General features: G+C 42.1%; 1 protein-coding gene across 1 annotated transcript; it reads left to right on the plus strand.

Annotated features, from left to right (window-relative positions):
• Positions 1-2,461: 2,461 nt before the first annotated feature.
• On the plus strand, positions 2,462-13,129 carry LOC310649338 (perforin-1-like). The gene is made up of 3 exons (XM_083377701.1): positions 2,462-2,641; positions 4,977-5,584; positions 10,461-13,129. Exons 2-3 carry the CDS (start codon positions 5,028-5,030, stop codon positions 11,590-11,592), a joined length of 1,689 nt encoding a protein of 562 aa, XP_083233827.1. The 5' UTR covers positions 2,462-2,641; positions 4,977-5,027; the 3' UTR covers positions 11,593-13,129.
• The last annotated feature ends 5,265 nt before the right edge of the window (positions 13,130-18,394 follow it).

An 18,394-nucleotide genomic window follows, 5' to 3' on the forward strand; every position in this document is an offset into this window, starting at 1 on the left:
TCGCCTTGCTTAGCAGAAAAAAATCTTGGGCTCATTTGCGACCGTAAGTCAAGGATTAGAATAGAATAACAGAGTTGGGAGGGACCTTGTAGGTCATCTTTCTAGTCCAACCCCCTGCCCAAGCATTTCTGACAGATGGCAGTCCACTCTCTTCTTGAAAGCCTCCAGTGATGAAGCCCCCACAACATCTGAAGGCAGTCTGTTCCATTGGTTGATTGCTCTCACTGTCAGGAAATTTCTCCTTATTTCCAGGTTGAATCTCTCCTTGATCAGTTTCCATCTGTTATTCCTTGTCTGGCCTTCAGGTGCTTTGGGAAATAGGTTGAACCCCGTCCCCCTCCTCTCTGTGACAGCCCCTCAAATATTGGAACACTGAGCAGAATAATTTATTGATCTGTTTGTTTATTTAAAACATATAGCTGAGCAACTCTGAGCAGTTCCAATTAAGTATTAGATAATATACCTAACTGATAAATATACTCTTGTACAACAACCTTTTATGCCCTTTGTTGACTGAATCGGCCTCAGATGAAGATGTTCAGAAGTTCAGAAGCTGAGAAATGTGCTATTCTTTCTTATCCCAAGCTTGTTTAGTGAATGCCATCAGAAATGGAGCTAAAATGGGAAAGGATGTTTCAGGACACAAGAGGGACTAGAGGTTGGCAGAAATTCAGGTAGTCCTCGATTTATGACTATAATAGAACCTGGCCATTATGGTCATAGGTCATGATGGTTGTAAAGTGGGTTATCACGTGACAGACCCCAATTTCACTACTTTTTGTGGTGGTCATTAAGAGAACGCCAAAGTCGTTAAGCAAACCCATTATTTACCACAGGGGATTCTGGCGGAAATGTTGTAAATTGTAGTCACATGACTATAGGATGCTATAAACTGCCATAAGTGTGGGACAATTGCTGAATGCTTGAAATATGGTCACATGACTAAAAAGGGGGAGGAGCTGGCCGTCAGAACTCTGGAACTGAGTTGTAAGTCCCTATGGGGAGATCCATCATAACTCTGAATGGTCGCAAAATGATCAGTTGTAAGTTGAGGACTAACTGTAGAACCAGTGGGTTTTTTTAAAAAAAATGCATAAGAAATCAAGCTTTCTGTATCACCGGTATGTTATTCCACTTCTGCTTATTCAAACGGCAGATAATTTTCTAAAAACGATGATAAATGTAATAATCTGGTCGGACATTGTTTTCTTATTTGTTGAGAATGTGGTAAGGCTCAACAATTCTAGAAAATGGTTTTGTATGAGAATGGGATCAATTCTAAAAGTTGAATTCTTTTTCCAAGGAGCATTTTTCTGCAATATACTTAATTTTTACTAAGCCACGTATTCCTGTAAACTACTGTATATTAAATTACCTTTGGATATCTTAACTGCTGTGAAGATATGCAATGCTTTACATTGGAAAATTGATCTCATTCTGTAAATAAATGACTTACTTGGAGTCTGCTTTGTTGCTTAAAATAAACTTCTATCCTAAAAGTAAATCTGATACAGATTATCACTCAGTTTGGAAACCATTTCTAGTTGGCTGTTTCTATGTAGATTTGTAACATGCAAAATATGGTACAAATATGGCCTTATTATTTCAGCATTGTATAACGCTTTAATCGGAATAAACTTTTAGCAGTATGCATACAAAGGATTGTAATCTATAATCTTTTTCTTATCCACCATATATTCTAATGAATATTATTCCAGATATTTGTGCTCTCTTTAATTTTAAATCTGTCTGCCATTTTTACAAGCAATATGATTCACTCAGCCATTTATAACAAACAAATGAAAGGCCGGGGGAAAAAATCATAGCTGAAAATCTCTAGTGTACTTTGCCTTCCTATTTTTAATCCATTTTTCCCTCTACTTTGTTCTCCTTTTAAAATGCCTCTTTCTCTCTCTGAATAAAGCTTTCTCCTCATCAAAAGCAAACACAAAGGGAGATTTCTAATGACGTAACTACTAACCATGTTAGTTGTTTATAAGAAGACACGGCCCACTTCTCTGTTTAGCTCGGAAGGCACAAATCAGCACGAGGCCACCTCCATTTTTATTTTCTTTTAAAAATGAAGATTAAACACAAAGGACCTTTTGGCAAAAATACTCCCCCATTTTTTATTTTTTATTTTGAGGGGGTGTGAGCATTAGAGGCCTCTTTCTCTCTTTTGGTAAAATCATGCTCTTCCTTGAATCCTCATTAGTCCCAAAACCTACCCAAAGTGGAATGCCCAATTCTTGAAGGAACATCACAAAGAATTCTTTTTTTTTTTTGCTAAATGAAATAAACATCCATCTGGAAAAAATTAAAATGTCAATGCTCCTTTCCAGCTCTGGATGCTGGACAGGAATTTTTCAAATCCAGTACGGTCAACTAAAAAGGAGAGGCGAAACTAAAGCACACACCAAACACTCTCAGACTTTGCAAAAGCAAGATGAATATGCTGCTATGAAAAGCTATTTTTTCCTTATATTTCCCCCCCCTCTCTCTCTTCCTCTTAACATTTCCCCTAGAATTCTAGCCACACTTGCTAGAACAGGGAAGAAGCAAAGAGCAAACAGAGCAAGAAAAAGAGGGACTTTTCTCAGAAACCGTCATCAGGAATAGACCTGCCTGTTTAAAGGAGGAGGTAAGTTTCTAAATATATCCAAGCTTGATTTCACAGTAAGGTTCAAGCAGACAGCAAGAGGGTGGCTGTGATGATAGGAGACATCAAAAGACAATTGCAGCTTAAAGGTGCAAGAAAGAAGGGAAGGGAAGATTGTCTTTCTGACTTTTTCAGAATGCAAGGAGAAGTGAAACTTTTCCCTTCGTTGCAGCTGCACCACAGAGCAAAACCAGCAATGATGGATTTCTAGCTATTACCAAGCTAGAAAAAAGAAAACATGTTCGGAAAAAGGCAAGTGGCTATCTCCAGAGAGGAATGGTTGATTGATGATGATTGATGATGATGGTAGCGTTGGGGGTGGTGATGTTTACCTTCCCATTCCAACGCCTGTATGGGGCTTCTGGAACAAAGCATCTAGTGGTGACTGCCTTAGCTGTAATACTGCATCCAGTTTTGGTCACCACGTTACAAAAAAGATGTTGAGACTTTGGAAAAAGCACAGAGAAGAGCAACTAAGATAATAATAATAATAATAATAATAATAATAATAATAATAATAATAATAAGAAGAAGAAGAAGAAGAAGAAGAAGAAGAAGAAGAAGAAGAAGAAGAAGAAGAAGAAGAAGAAGAAGAAGAAGAAGTTGTTGGAAGGGACCTTGGAGGTCATCTAGTCCAACCCCCTGCTCAGGCAGGAAACCCTATACCATTTCAGACAAATGGCTGTCCAGTGTCTTCTTAAAAACTTCCAGTGTTGGAGCATTCACCACCTCTGGAGGCAGGTTGTTCCACTGGTTAATTGTTCTAACTGTCAGGAAGTTTCTCCTTAGTTCTAGGTTGCTTCTCTCCTTGACTAGTTTCCATCCCTTGCTTCTTGTCCTGCTTTCAGGTGCTTTGGAGAATAGCTTGACTCCCTCTTCTTAATAAAGGCCTGGAGACTAAAACATATGAAGAAGGGTTGCAGGATATGGGTTTGGCTATTCTAGAGAAAAGAAGAACTAGGGGTGACATGATAGCAATATTCCAGTATTTGAGGGGCTGCGACAAAGAAAAGGAGATCAATTTATTTTCCAAAGCACAAAGGACAAGACAAGAAGCAATGGATGGAAACTAATCAAGGAGAGAAGCAACCTGGAATTAAGGAAAGATCTCCTAACACTTAATTAACCACTGGAACAGCTTGCCTCCAGAAGTTGTGGGAGCTTTATCACTGGAGGTTTTTAAGAAGAAACTGGACAGCTACTTGAGGCAGGACATAAAGTGAAGGCAGGACGTAAAAGTGAGGCATAAAGAAAACGCATGTATTAGTTAGAAAAGAACAAGGAAATGGAAAACCACGAGTTCATCTGTCTCACACCTATTCAGTCAAGCATAGAGCTTTCATACATCTAACCATATATGTCTCGATTGTAGCTAACCACAAACATGGTGCCGGAAACTTAAGCGCTAGCAACCTGTGACCTCGATCAGTAAAAGGGTTGCAAGATATTTAGCTAAATTCAGCATAGCAACAAGGGGGAGTTGGGGGGGGCAGTAATTCAAGTAACCAATCAATGCTCATAAGTTACATTTCCGTGTTTTGCTACTTTTGAAGACTATATATGTACTTGCTTTTCCCTGAAAACGTGTTCAGACATTGATATTGCTTTTTGCTCTGAACCTTTTTGCGCAAAATAAAACAAACTTCGTCTTTTTTTATTGAAAAGTTTGACAATACATTTTTAAATACAAAAAACTCCCTCCTCACCCTCCCCTCTCCCCGACTTCCCAGAGCTGAATACAGGGTATAATAATACAAACATAAACTAAAATATGGTAATAACAAACTTCTTTTGATTCCGGGGTCTGAGTCTCTTGATTCTGCAACATACTTGTCTCAAATATAGTTTCCTGCCTGAGCAGAGGGATGAACTAAAAGACCTCCAAGGTGCCTTCCACCTCTATTCTATTCTAACTCAAATAGCTGTTTCATGCATAACATCCAACTGCATTCATGCGCATCCTCAGCCATGGAATTTACTTGGTGGGTCATTACCCCCCCCCCCCCGAGTCCCTTGGGAGAGGGGCGGTATATAAATCCAAATAAATAAAATAAATAAATTACTGATCAGCTTTATCCAAAATGTGCACCATCTGAAGCTTCTGGACCATTTCTGGTCCCTTAAAAATCGGAGGCTCCCCAATAGACCTCCCAAATTTAATATCAAATATCACCGCCTAACCTTCTTTTTCTTGTGCCTGCAAGCTGGATCACCCTGTTTCAGTGTAGGAAAGGTGTTGTTCTGATTCAATTTTTTTTTTTGCCACACCTCCCAAGCCCCGCCTGAAACAATATCTGTTGCTCTTTTTTCTCCTCAGGATGATTCAGAAACCAACTGTCTAAGAATAAGGAACGCTCTCTGAGGAACCATGTCCCGGCTTCATCTCTTCTTCATGGTCTTCCTTGCTTTTGTCCATTCCTCTCTCCCCTTCCACAACAGTGAATGCGACACATATCCCAGTCCTGTCTGCAAGAATCAGGCCAACTTCGTACCAGGCTATAACTTCATTGGGGAAGGAGTTGATATCACCACTCTGGAGAAGAAAGGAGCTTATGTGGTGGATATCAGCAAGTGGCGGGGGCCCAACGGGACCTGTACCCTGTGTCGGAATCATAAGATGGGTGAGAAGCTGCAGAGACTCCCCCTCGTTGGAGTGGACTGGCGGGAGAAGGAAATCTGCCAACGACAAGCAAGCACCTTTGTGGATGAGTTAGACATAGATGTGGCCAATGCAGTAGCCAAAGAAGTGAAAAATGACTGGAAAATGGAGTTGGCTGAGGATTTCATGAAGGAGGACTTGGGGTTCTCCAAAGCCCAGGTGGCTTTTGCTGGCTCTCACTCCAACATGGCCATTTTTGCACACCAAAAAACCCGCGAGGACAGATACAGCTTTCTGAGGAATGAGATCGAATGCGAACATTACAGGTAAGCATCAAAGCACTTGAAAGCATAAACTGGGGGTGGGGAGGGGGGGAGCTGCAGTAGCCAACTTGCTGGAGAAAATAATACAACAGACAGAAGACATAAGTCCAGAAATGAACAATCTTAGTCCTACTGTCACTGAAAGATGATTTAGATCGGGGGTCCCCAATTTCTTCAGCTCATCAGCCTCGTGATGAAATATCAGATTGTTCATGGACCTCCAAACATTTATTGTATGTCAATAATTTAATAAATACTACTTTAACTAATAGAACTACTATAATTAATAATAACAATAGAGTCGTTGAAGAGTCCCATTGATCCTTGGGGGTTAATCATGACCACTTTGGAAACTCTAATTTGAATCCATCTGTCCAAATCCCATCCCAAAGCTATTAAATGTTGAACCTCTCTTGGATGATGAAGAAGGGATTTCAGCTCCATCCTCCAGAGCTGGAGTTGACCATATTTTTTGTGGAACGTGAGGGGTCCTTGCTGCTCTCTGAGCTTGGTTGTTTTCTTGCAGATGTTTCATTACCCAAACTAGGTAATGTCATCAGTGCTAAATGTCTATGGAGATTCTCAGTCATCCAGGTCATGATTATCCCAAAGGTGCTTTTTCAAGAGGCAACTGACTTTCTTGGCTTCCTTGAGGACATTTCCCTTCTCATCCAAGAATGAGAAGCAAAACATCTTCAAGGAAAACCAGAAGGTCCTGTTGCCTCTTGAAAAAGCATATTTCGGACGATCATCGGTGCTAGTAAGGAGTAGGGCTTGCTCTTAGTTTATACTGACAGCAAACCCCACTCCTCACTACAACTGATCGTGTTTCCTAGTTGGGTAATGAAACGTCTGCGAGAAAACAACCAAGCTCAGAGACTACCAAGGACCCCCCCCCCCATTTCAACCTTGAGCTACAAATATCTCCTTTATTGTGGAACATCCAATGGGCTATAACAAAAGGTTGCTTAGCTCATGATATGTCTCAGAAGCTTGTGGTAACTATTGTCCAGGTACCAGTATCAGCTCTGGGGACAAGATGCTTGATGGGTATTGATGGCATGACTGCAATTATCTCAGAAAACACTGGCATCCAAATCCATTCATTCTTGTTTTAGGGGGAATGAATGAGTCTTTGTCATCCTGACAAGCAATCTTTATTCAGATAGCTGTTGTCTCTCCATAATCCCCCAGACGCTTTTGGTATTGCCAGCTATAGCGTCCTCTAGGAACAACTCAAAGTTGGAGGCACTGTGTTGCAGTATTTCCATACAAAACTAGTTTTGGGGAAGTGGGTGGAAGGGCTGTGTTATGTATGCGCTCATGCCAGTTAACATGTGAGATAACCCAAGGTGAGTTTCACCCCCGTTTTATTTGACCTCAGTATGAATCTATTATAGGTGCTAATTAAGGGAGCCTGTGTAATTGACACAATCAAAATGTTGGAGACACACAACTCTTATTTTTCAGTCGCATCTGAGTTAGGGCTGCCTGTGCACAACCCACATTGCTGTTTGGATGCAAATACAGATAGTCCTCAACTTACGACCACAATCAAACCAAAAAAAATTGTTGCTAAGTGAATTCTGTCCCATTTTACGAGCTTTGTTGCCACCGTTGTTATGCGAATCACTGCAGTTAAATTAGTCAAACGCTTGTTAAGTGAATCTGGCTGCCCCACTGATTTTGCTTGTCAGAAGGGCGCAAAAGGTAATCACGTATCCCCGGGACCCTGCAATTGTCATAAAATAAGTCTTTTGCCAAGCATCCGAATTTCGATCACGTGACCCTGAGGATGCTGTAACAGTCATATGAAAAATGGTCTTAAATCACTTTTTTTTTCCAGCGCCGTTGTAACTTCGAAGGTCGCTGAATGAATGATTGTAAGTCGAGGATTACCTGTAGCAGGCTGGATGGTAGGCTGCAGCTGAATGTAGTCAGAAATGAGGGTTTGTGGCTAAGAGTCGGATAACTGCTCTTTTCCAGAAGGGTTTTTTGAAGATCTTTCTGGAATCCTCAGAATTTCAAGGGCTCTCCTCACCAAAAATACTACCGTTTGCTGAGCAGCTACAACCTAACTTGGGAATAAGGTTCCTCGTCCTGGTTCCTCCAACGCAATTTCACTGCTCAATTTGGAGTGGGGGAAGAATAGATAATTAATCCAGGCAACTATATCTCAAGGGGGGGGCGGGGGCGGCAGGGTAAACCTTATCTCATGACAGGCTCAGTCATGGACAGGGTTAAATTCCATTTTGTCAACTGAGTTGCAGAACTCCCACACAAAGGCAACTGGGACACATTGTTTGTCCTTAGTTCTCTCTCTCTCAAAAAAAAAGATAGAGATAAGGAGACAGTTAAAAAGAAAACAAGCATTTCTAATACTGGGCTCACTGCCAAGGTATAGCAACACACACTGAGCGGGTACCACAATGCCAGCCAAACCCTGCCGTTATGCCTTGCTTGCTTGGCTAGTGAAGACCTGGAGCGCTGCCATTTATTTATTTATTTATTTATTTATTTATTTATTTATTTATTTATTTATTTATTTACTTTATTAAATTTATATGCCGCCCTTCTCCCTAAAGACTCAGGGCGGCGCACCACAATAAAAATTAAAAACATAAAATAGAAAATTTAAAAAAGAATTAAACAATAAATACAATAATTATGTGGCAATTTAAAAACCAATTTAAAAAAAAGCTCATCAAAACCGTAGTCAGTCCAGATACCTCCTGGAGAGAACAAGGAGGAGCTCAGTACGGGTAGTAGTCCTTGACTTACGACCATAACTGAGCCCGAATGTTATGTTGCTAAGTGAGACATTTGTTAAGGGAGGTTTGCCCAATTTTACGCCTTTGCTTGCCACAGCTGTTACCTGGATGACTGCAGTTCTTAAGTTAGTTAGCGAGGTTGTTAAGTGAATCTGGCTTCCCCCCTTGACTTTGCTCGTCAGGAGGTCGTAAAAGGGGATCACGTGATTCCAGGATAGGGCAAAGGTCAAAGCCATAACCAAGAACCTGGTTTACAGTAGACATTTTACAGACACGATTCTACCTCGGTAGAGAAGCTTCATAATTGCAGACAATCTAACAACCGGATATTTATTGTAGGTGGACAACTGAGATTTATTGTGGGTTACCTTTAAAATAAATTGCAGATCTGGTACTCCAGAAAGGCAGAGACAACCAGGTTACAGGTATTGCTTGATTTACGACAAGGGATCCCAAAATTTTCATTATTAAGCAAGACAGGTGTTAAGGGAGTTTTGCCCCATTTTATGGCTTTTTTAGCCACAGTTGTTAAGTGAATCACTGCTATTCTATTCTATTCATTCTATTCTATTCTATTCTATTCTATTCTATTCTATTCTATTCTATTCTATTCTATTCTATTCTATTCTATTCTATTCTATTCCATTCCATTCCATTCCATTCCATTCCATTCCATTCTATTCTATTCCTATTCCTATTCTATTCTATTCTATTCTATTCTATTCCATTCTATTCTATTCTATTCTATTCCTATTCTATTCTATTCTATTCTATTCTATTCTATTCTATTCTATTCTACTCCTATTCTATTCTATTCTATTCTATTCTATTCTATTCTATTCTATTCTATTCTATTCTATTCCTATTCTATTCCTATTCTATTCTATTCTATTCTATTCTATTCTATTCTATTCTATTCTATTCTATTCTATTCTACTCCTATTCTATTCTATTCTATTCTATTCTATTCTATTCTATTCTATTCTATTCTATTCTATTCTATTCTATTCTATTCTACTCCTATTCTATTCTATTCTATTCTATTCTATTCTATTCTATTCTATTCTATTCTATTCTATTCTATTCCTATTCTATTCCTATTCTACTCCTATCCTATCCTATCCTATCCTATCCTATCCTATCCTATCCTATCCTATCCTATCCTATCCTATCCTATCCTATCCTATTCTATTCTATTCTATTCTATTCCTATTCTATTCCTATTCTATTCTATTCTATTCTATTCTATTCTATTCTATTCTATTCTATTCTATTCTATTCTATTCTACTCCTATTCTATTCTATTCTATTCTATTCTATTCTATTCTATTCTATTCTATTCTATTCTATTCTATTCTATTCTATTCCTATTCTATTCCTATTCTACTCCTATCCTATCCTATCCTATCCTATCCTATCCTATCCTATCCTATCCTATCCTATCCTATCCTATCCTATTCTATTCTATTCTATTCTATTCTATTCTATTCTATTCTATTAATTGTAAGTGACTCATGCAGTCATTAAGCAAATCTGACTTCTCCTATTGACTTGGCTAATCAGACAAACTAGGAAGTTTACAAATGGTGATCACGTGACCCCTCCAGGACAGTGCAACTGTCATTAAATAAATGCCAGTTGCATGTATTTTGATCACATGACCGCAGGAATGCTTCAACAGTCGTAAGTGTGAGAACTGGCCACAGTCACTTTTTTTTAGTGCTGTTGTAAAGTTGGTCACTAAACAAATGTACATTGAGGTTTGCTTGTACTGGGTATTGACTTTACACTCTCAGTAAAGTATTATTTGGTGTCATGATGAAAAATAAAATAAAAAAGGGCCCCGCCTTTTTCAGAGAATCTTTTCAAGATTAACCAGGAAAGGAAAGGGGGAACAGAAAGTATGTTTTCCCAACACCACATCAAACTGAGCAGTGAACTCCTACCCGTAAAATGTCCATCAGAGACCATCTGACCTTCAGCATGATTATTGCACCACCTTCTTTTCTCGTGCTGAACACCACGGCAGAAAATAAGCTTTGGGTATGTGCCTTGGACACAGAACCTTGCTGACAATATTCTGCATTTTTCCTTCTTTTCCTTTGCAGTCTGAGACTTCAGCAGAATCCTCTGCTGTCCTTCCATTTTGCTTGGGCCATCGGCAGGTTGCCCCCCTATCACGATCCCGAGGAATACCAGCATTTCATCAACATCTACGGCACCCATTATATCAACCGGGTGTATCTGGGTGGGCGAGCCCGCTATTTGCTGGCCTTGAAAACTTGTGCCATGACCTTAATGGGGTTCACGGCGGAGAAAGTCAAGGCCTGTTTGGATTTGGAGACATCCCTGAAACGTAAAGGCCTTTGGGGAGCTGCTTCCTTCCATTCCGAATGTGACAGGCTCTGGTTTGGGAAATCTAAACCCAGTTTCTACGACCTTTATATGACCCAGCACACCGAGGTGATAGGAGGTCACAAACAGATGCTCTTCTCAGACAGCAGAGACCTGCACCAACTCAACGAGTGGATGGAGAGCACCAAAAGTACACCTGGGCTGGTGTCGTATTCCCTTTTGCCTCTACACACCTTGTTGAACAAGACGGATCCCAGGAGGAATTTTTTGAAGCAAGCCACTGTGAGCTACATCAAAAGGAGAGCCCTAAGGAGAGATTGTTACCAAAGCTGTCCGGAGAACGACTTCAGCAGTTTGGTCCGAAGGTGCACCTGCATGTGTATACCGAACGGTGTCATCAACGACAAATGTTGTGGCACCGAGCGGGGCAGGGCATACCTCAAGTTCCATGTGTACAGTGGATCCGATCTTTGGGGTGACCATTTTTCTTCCACCGATGCCTACGTCAAATTTTTTTTTCAAAACCAGGAAAGGCGCACTAGGGTCATCGGTGGGAACAACAACCCTCAGTGGTCGGAAAATCTGGACTTTGGGGCTATCACGTTGGAAGGCAACGACAAGTTTGTGATGGAGGTTTGGGACAGCGATGTCTGGCACGATGACCTCTTGCATAGGTGTCACGGGAGGTTGAGGTCAGGTCTTAGCAAGTGGCAAAAATGCTACCTCCGTTACGGACACGTTAAGTTCTATTACGTGTTGATGTGTGCCCCCACTCTGACCGGGGCCAGCTGCCATGACTACGTCCCTTTGCATCTGCCAACCTCCTATTTCAATGACACTAATATCAGTTGGGAAACTTCACGGTCGCACAAATTTCATGCCTAGGTACTACATGGGTAGGACTCATCCTGATAAATTGAGGCATTATTCAGAATTGGAAGGAATCTGTTATGGTGTCCCTAAGAGTTTTCTTCTATGCAACAACTGGGAAAAAGTTGTGGAACAGATGATTCCTACATAATGTACTTGGAGTCCTCAATTTATGACCACAATTGTGCCTAAAATTTCTATTTTTAAGGGAGACAATTGTTAGTCAGTTGCCAAGTGTCTGAATTTTGATCATATGACCATGGGGATGCGGCAATGGTCATAAGTATGAAAAATGGTTGTAAGTCAATTTTTTCAGTGGTGTTGTAACTTTGAACAGTCACTAAACGAACTGTTGTGAGACGAGGACTATCTGTAATTCCGAAACCTTTGAACTTGTTGATGTAATAACATGTTGCCAAAATCACTATTTAAGAGATCTGACTGATGGGATTAAGGATGTTGTGGGAACAGAGAATCCTAATATAGAGCTCTCCTTATTTACAAGGTAGCCCTCGACTTATAACCATTCATTCAGTGACTGTTAAAAGTTACAACACACTGAAAAAAGCGACTTACAACCTTTTTTCACACCTATAACCATTGCGGCATCCCCACATTCACGTCATCAAAATTTGGATGCTTAACAACCGGCATGTTTTTATGATGGTCACAGTGTCCCAAGGTCATGTGATCCCCTTTTGTGACCTTCTTACATGCAAAATCAAGGGGTAAGCCAGATTCTCTTAACAACCATGTTACTAACTTACCAGCTGAAGTGGTTCACTTAACAACTGTAGCAAGAAAGGTTGCAAAATGGGGCAAAGCTCACTTCAAGTACATTCTTAAAAAATTTAGTCCTCAATATCTGACCACAATTGAGCCCAAAAAAATTCTGTTGTTAAGTGAGACCACTGTTAGGTGAATTTTGCCCCACCTTTGCTTACCCCAGTTGTTAAGCGGATCACTGCAGTTGTTAAGTTAGTAACACAGTTGCTAAGTGAATCTGGCTTCCCCATTGACTTTGCTTGTTGAAGCTCTCAAAAGGGGATCCCATGACCACAGGACACTGCAACCGTCATAAATATGAAACCGTGCCAAGTATCCACAATTTGATCACGTGATCATGGGGATGCTGTAATTGTGAAAACGGTCATGAGTCACTTTTTCAGTGCCGTTGTAACTTCGAACATTCACTAAATGAACTGTTGTAAGTCAACAACTAGCTTTATAAACATAGGTAGGCTCAGTCACTTATTTTTTTCTTAATGCCTTTGTTATTATGATGCACCAGCGCTTTTCCAAGTGGTCCAATTTATACCATGGACCAGGTATATATATCAGGGCACCCAATTGTGAACTTGTAACATGACAGGGGCCCTTTTTGCATACTTCATAAACACATCCTGTATGGCTCTTATATTTTTGTATTTATAATTAGAGAAGCAGTAGCATGCTGTGAAAAATTAATTCAACATCTTCACATATGGTTCAGAGAAGGACTTCTAGCAACTCACCCCTGCTAGCAACACTTAAAGCAGACATGTCAAACACAAGGCCCGGGGGTTGGATCTGGCCCGCGAAGTGGTTTCATGCTGCGCGTGAAGCCATCCTGGAAACAATGAGGGAACGGCCCCCACTGCCTTGGCCCTGGCCCAGAGACCCTCCTTCTGCCAGAGACCCCCAGATCTGTCCCACTCCTGCCCAGGCCCCCATAGGCACCCTTGATGTGAATGATGTAGAGCTGGCCACGCCCACCCAGTAGGCCATACGCACTCTAGCCACGCCCACCCAGTAGGCCACGCCCACCCTGGCCATACCCACTTGGCCCCCTGAGGGCAACCGCAATGCTGATGCGGCCCTCAATGAAATTGAGTTTGACCCCCCTGAAAAGGAACTGGATATATTTAGCTTGCAAAAGAAAATGGTCAGGGTGATGTCTATGGAGATTCTCAGTCATCCAGGTCATGGTTGTCCCAAAGGTGTTTTTTTTCAAGAGGCAACTGGACTGTCATTGTTGTTGTTTTTTTTTATCCCATTTATATCCCGCCCTTCCTCAAAGATGTTTTGCTTCTCATCCAAGAAGCGTCTTTAACTCAGAACTGAAGAAGCTTCTTGGCTGAGAAACAAAACATCTTCAAGGAAGAACAAAGAAAGTCCAGCTGCCTCTTGAAAGAAAGTGCCTTTGGGACAGCTAAGGGGAGATACAAAAGCACTCTTCTTCTAGGTTGTCAGACTAGAAGAGCAGGTAGATTTGTTATGTGCATCCCGAAAGGCAGGAAGGTCCAGAATTCAGTGGGCAGGAACCAGATTTGAGAAAGAACTGTCCACCATTGTAACAATCTTTTCCAAGATATGGGAATCTTCAGATAGAGGCTGGAGAGGAATCTGTTCTCACATCTTGGACTAAGCAGGATGTCCGGCCAGGTGTCCTCCAAGATTTTTCCCCAATGCTAGACTCTAGAAAAAATGTAGAGAAAAGCAACAAAGATGATTAGGGGGCTGGCGGCTAAAACATATGAAGAACTGGGAACTGGGCATGGCTAGTCTAGTGACGCGGTGGCTCAGTGGGTTAAGACACTGAGCTTGTCGATCAGAAGGTTGGCAGTTTGGCGGGTCAAATCCCGAGTGCCGCGTAACAGAGTGAGCGCCTGTTACTCGTCCCAGCTTCTGCCAACCTAGCAATTCGAAAGCACGTAAAAATGCAAGTAGAAAAATAGGGACCACTACCTTGGGAAGGTAACACTGTTCCGTGCACCTTTGGCATCTAGTCATGTAGGCCACATGACCACGGAGATGTCCTCGGACAAGCGCTGGCTCTTCGGCTTTGAAACAGAGATGAGCACCGGCCCCTAGAGTTGGAAACAACTAGCATGCATGTGCGGGGGAACCTTTACCTTTACCTTACAGTCTAGTGAAGAGAAGGACCAGGAGTGACATGATAGCAGTGTTCCAATATTTGAGGGGCTGTCACAGAGAGCAGGGGGGGTCAACCTATTTTCCACAGCACCTGAAGGCCAGACAAGGAATAACGGATGGAAGCTGATCAAGGAGCCATTCAACCTAGAGACAAGGAGAAATTTTCTGACAATCAACCAGTGAAACAGTTTGCCTTTAGATGTTGTGGGAGCTTCATTACTGGAGGCTTTCAAGAAGAGACTGGACTGCCATGTGTCAGAAATGGTGTAGGGTCTCCTGCTTGAGTGTGTGGGGGTGTTGGACTAGATGACCTACAAGGTCCCTTCCAACTCTATTATTCTAATTCTAATTGATATTTGGAGCCTGTAATCTAACATTACATCGGGTCTCACTGTGACTAAGTCAATATCCCTGATTTATCGTGCATCGTGACAGATCCCTTTTCTGCCTATGTACCATACATACTGTAAAAAAACTCTGAAACTGATGGTTTTTGAAAAAGGACACCTGCCATATTTTGAAGGATGAGTTTCTCAGCTCCTTCAATGATACATCCTGGTCTAACTGCACACACATATAGAAGAATTCTCTTCTGCCTGATCCTTCCTGTCCTATTCGAGCTTCACCTCTTACCGATTTCAGCAACTTTTGCATGATCTGCATAATACAGATAAAATATACAGGAACAAATCTTTAAATGTGTTCACGATGTACGCTTTGTTCTTTTTTCCTTCATTACATTGTTGTTTTAGAAAACTATTCCTTGCCATTCTGATCATAAAAGTTGATTTGTACCAATCCGTGGCTTTTTTGTAGGATTATGTAACAACAACTTGCACCTAAACATCGGCAAGACGAAAGAGATGGTGTTAGACTTCCGGAGAAAAAAGGAGGAACCTGCCCCACTTCACATCGGAGAGAACTGTGTAGAGAGAGTTTCCTCCTTTAAATTTCTGGGAGTCTACCTCTGTGAAGATCTGACCTGGAAAGTTAACACAACTCAGGTGGCTAGAAAGGCCCAACAGAGGCTTCACTTTCTTAGGGTCTTGTGGAAGAACAGGGTAGAACAACAGCTAATGACCCTCTTTTACCGGTCTACTATAGAGAGCGTCCTCTCGTATGGTATTGTGGTTTGGTATGCTGGTCTTACAGCCGCGGATAGGAAAGTCTTACAGAGGGTAGTGAGCACAGCACAAGACATTGTGGGCTGTTCCCTGACACCACTGGATGACATCGCCAGGGCTCGTTGCCTTGGAAGAGGAAGATTCTCAGGGATGACTCACACCCTGGACGGTATCTCTTTACTCTCCTACCATCGGGTAGGAGATACAGGACTATAGCCAGCCGTACCAACAGGCTGAAAAATAACTTTTATCCGTGGGCTGTTAGGCTTTTAAATGGGACATAATCTTATGCAGAATTGACTTGGGAGGCCGGTGTGTGGTGTAGTTGGTTCACATGGTGTGGTGGGATGGAGGGTTTGTTGTCACTGTGTGTTGGGGGGAGAGAGCACGGGGGGGGGAGGCTCAGCTAATCTCAATGTACACATGTTGTAGTTTGACAATAAAGGTTTATTATTTATTATGAACTGCCAGGACCCACCCCAAACCACGTCTTAGGAAGACAAAACTCTTGGAGCCAAATCTAGTCCAAAAGGAATCTTTACTATGACATGCTTGGTTGTAGGAATACAAGACAGGACTTAATATTGTTCTACAAACTAAAACCTTATAAAGAGTTCCCGGTTCAACCCCCCCCTTTAACCCCATTTGGTCAGCCCCCCATCATTTACCTCGTATCATCCCTCTCGTGGGAAAAAGGAACTTAGGACCTTTTATGTTTATTGCTCTCTTCCTTGACACAAGCCAGACGCTACCTACCCTAATCCTCCCTTTTGTTCCCCCAGTTCAAAAGGCTTCTCTTTTCCTTTGAAATGCCTAATACAGGCTCAATACACATTCGTTCCCTCCTCCTCGGGAGATGGCAGAATCCAGGAACGTTTTAAACATACATTTATGAATATGATATAAATGGATTCTGACATGAACATTGCGCAGATAAAGGTAAAGGTTCCCCCACACATGCGTGCTAGTCATTTCTGACTCTAGGGGCCGGTGCTCATCTCCGTTTCAAAGTCGAAGAGCCAGCGCTTGTCCGAGGACGTCTCCGTGGTCATGTGGCCGGCATGACTAGACGCCAAAGGCGCACGGAACACTGTTACCTTCCCACCGGAGTGGTCCCTATTTTTCTACTTGCATTTTTACGTGCTTTCGAACTGCTAGGTTGGCAGAAGCTGGGACGAGTAACAGGTGCTCACTCTGTTACGCGGCACTCGGGATTCGACCCGCCAAACTGCCGACCTTCTGATCAAGAATGCTAAACTTGAAGATTAGTTTTCACGGGTGAATAACGTGGCCTTCTTTAGCAGAGGAGAAGTTGGGCTTCTTCTAGTGAAAAGAAGGACCAAGGGTGACATAATGGTAGTGCCCAATATTTTAAGGGTTGCCACAAAGAAAAGGGGGGTCAACCTTATTTTCCAAAGTGCCTGAAGGCAAAACAAGAAGCAATGGATGGATACTAATCAAGGAGAGAAGCAACCTAGAACTAAGGAAAAAAAATTCTTAAAAGTGAGAAGAGCTAAACAATGAAAGGCTTGCCTTGAGAAGCTGTGGGTGGACAGTCACTTGTCTGAAATGGTATGTCCTGCTTGAGCAGGGGGCTGGACTAGAAGACCTCCAAGATCCCGTCCAGCTCTGTTCTGATTCTCCATCATTGGAGGCTTTTAAGAGGAGACTGGACAGCCACTTGTCTGAAATGTGCAGGAGGTTGGGACCTCCAAGGTCCCTTCCAACTTCTGATTCTACTCTAGTAGTTGAGCTGAAACTCCAATTCTACTCCCTTCTGAAAAATTGTCATCTCCAACGTGGCGCTCTGCAGAAAAAAATGGGGGAAATAGACCCATTAGAGCAAAAAAAAAATATTTTTTTTTTACCAAATTTAAAAGAAGGGTGAGGGGTGACATGATAGCAGTGTTCCAATATCTCAGGGGCTGTCCCAAAGAAGAGGGAGTCAAGCTATTCTCCAAAGCACCTGGAAGCAGGACAAGAAGCAACGGATGGAAACTAGTCAAGGAGAGAAGCAACCTAGAACTAAGGAGAAACTTCCTGACAGTTAGAACAACTAACCAGTGGAACAACCTGCCTCCAGAGGTGGTGAATGCTCCAACACTGGAGGTTTTTAAGAAGAGACTGGACAGCCATTTGCCTGAAATGGTATAGGGTTTCCTGCCTGAGCAGGGGGTTGGACTAGATGACCTCCAAGGTCCCTTCCAACTTATTATTATTATTAAAAAGCAGGGAAAATACTGGGGGGAGACTAGTCTGAATTGGGTTGTGAAGCTGGCGGTGCTTCACCTCTTCCCATTGTACTCAAAGATGCCGGCCGTGAGTCAAAAAAATATTATTATTTTTTACAAAATTTAAAAGATTCTTAAAAAGCAGGGAAAATACTGGGGGGAGACTAGTCTGAATTGGGTTATGAAGCTGGCGGTGCTTCACCTCTTCCCATTGTACTCAAAGACGCCGGCCGTGAGTCATTCCCAAATCCCGAACGAAGCCACGGAGGCATCCGCGGGGAGGAGCCCGAAGGCCCCTCGCCGCTTCTCCTGCCTCGATTCTAGAGCTTGAACGGAGACCCACATTGCTGGGAACTCACCCACCTTCAGAAGGTGGCACCCTGCTAGGGTGGCAACTTGGCCCTTCCCTCAGACCTTCCCAGAGGCGGGATTAAGGGTGATAGACACCCAGCTAGTGGCCTCTACGGAGAGCTTCCTCCCAGCAATTATCATTTCCTCCCACACCGAATCTTATATAAACACGAATTCTTGACTTTCTCATCGGTT

The sequence above is a fragment of the Vipera ursinii genome (assembly GCF_947247035.1).
Source record: "Vipera ursinii genome assembly, chromosome: Z".
Lineage (NCBI taxonomy): Eukaryota > Metazoa > Chordata > Lepidosauria > Squamata > Viperidae > Vipera > Vipera ursinii.

Excerpts from the sequence above, each read along its gene's own strand:
- LOC310649338 (XM_083377701.1), top strand. The coding sequence starts at position 5,028 with ATGTCCCGGCTTCATCTCTTCTTCATGGTCTTCCTTGCTTTTGTCCAT. Across the intron at positions 5,585-10,460 it reads ATCGAATGCGAACATTACAG|TCTGAGACTTCAGCAGAATC; the intron begins GTAAGCATCAAA and ends TTTCCTTTGCAG.